Source organism: Eurypyga helias, unplaced genomic scaffold, assembly GCF_000690775.1.
Source record: "Eurypyga helias isolate BGI_N326 unplaced genomic scaffold, ASM69077v1 scaffold25691, whole genome shotgun sequence".
In the NCBI taxonomy this organism is placed as follows: Eukaryota; Metazoa; Chordata; class Aves; order Eurypygiformes; family Eurypygidae; genus Eurypyga; species Eurypyga helias.
In genome coordinates, this window is record NW_010230524.1 from 214 (window position 1) to 1,144 (window position 931).

General features: G+C 60.3%; 1 protein-coding gene across 1 annotated transcript in view; it reads left to right on the forward strand.

Annotated features, from left to right (window-relative positions):
- Positions 1-908, forward strand: part of LOC104516457 (beta-1,3-N-acetylglucosaminyltransferase lunatic fringe) — a gene marked incomplete at its 5' end in the record, with an annotated part of 1,072 nt that extends 164 nt beyond the window's left edge. Inside the window, 3 exons of the mRNA XM_010160788.1 lie at positions 214-367; positions 662-747; positions 842-908. Coding sequence (XP_010159090.1) covers positions 214-367; positions 662-747; positions 842-908 — 307 coding nt within the window. The remainder of the gene's footprint in view (positions 1-213; positions 368-661; positions 748-841) is intronic.
- Positions 909-931: the final 23 nt, after the last annotated feature.

A 931-nucleotide genomic window follows, 5' to 3' on the forward strand; every position in this document is an offset into this window, starting at 1 on the left:
AGTGATGGCCATTGGACGGGGTCCTACCGCCTTCTGTCTTTACTGTGCTGGGGATTTCTGCAGGGGGCTTGGAAACAAGCTGGGAAGGGCCTTAGTTACCCCTAATTGACTCTTAATTAGAGCTGGTCACCCACTGGCTAAGCCCAGTCCCCATGGGGTGGCCACGTCCTCCCGGGCTTTGCTCCTCTGCAGCTCCTCTCTGTCTCCCCGCAGCGGGGGTCACTTCATGAGCACCCGCCTGCCCGACGACTGCACCATCGGCTACATCATTGAGTCCGTGCTGGGCGTGAAGCTCATCCGGAGCAACCTCTTCCACTCGCACCTGGAGAACCTCCACCAGGTGCCCAAGACGGAGATCCACAAACAGGTATCCCTGTCCTGATGCCGTGGGGTGGATGGAGGGGTTGGGCTGGGTGGTGCCATCATCTGGTTTCACGTCGTCACCTAAAAGTTGGGTGTCACAGAGAAGATACTGACTGATGTGCTTCCAAAAGGTCAGTGAAGGGGGAAAGCTCCATCAGCCCATCCCTGCGGGGTGGTGCAAGGCATGACTGCAGCCTGTGGGAAATGGGGTGAAGCTTGCAGACCCCTCTAATGCCCCTGCTCAATCCTCATGGCCACGTCGGCTGCTTGACCCCCCTCCTGTGCTTGCCCCCACTAGGTGACACTGAGCTACGGCATGTTTGAAAACAAGCGCAACTCCATCCACATGAAGGGAGCCTTCTCCGTCGAGGAGGACCCATCCAGGTGAGACGAGGGACCCAAACCCTGCCCCTCCCCAAGCCAGGGTGCTGTGGGGCCACCGCCCCCCCGTGCTCAGCATCGCTCCTCTCCTCCGCAGGTTTCGCTCCGTGCACTGCCTGCTGTACCCCGACACGCCGTGGTGCCCCGCCAACGTGGTTTACTAGGAGACGCGTGTCCCCTCCAACCT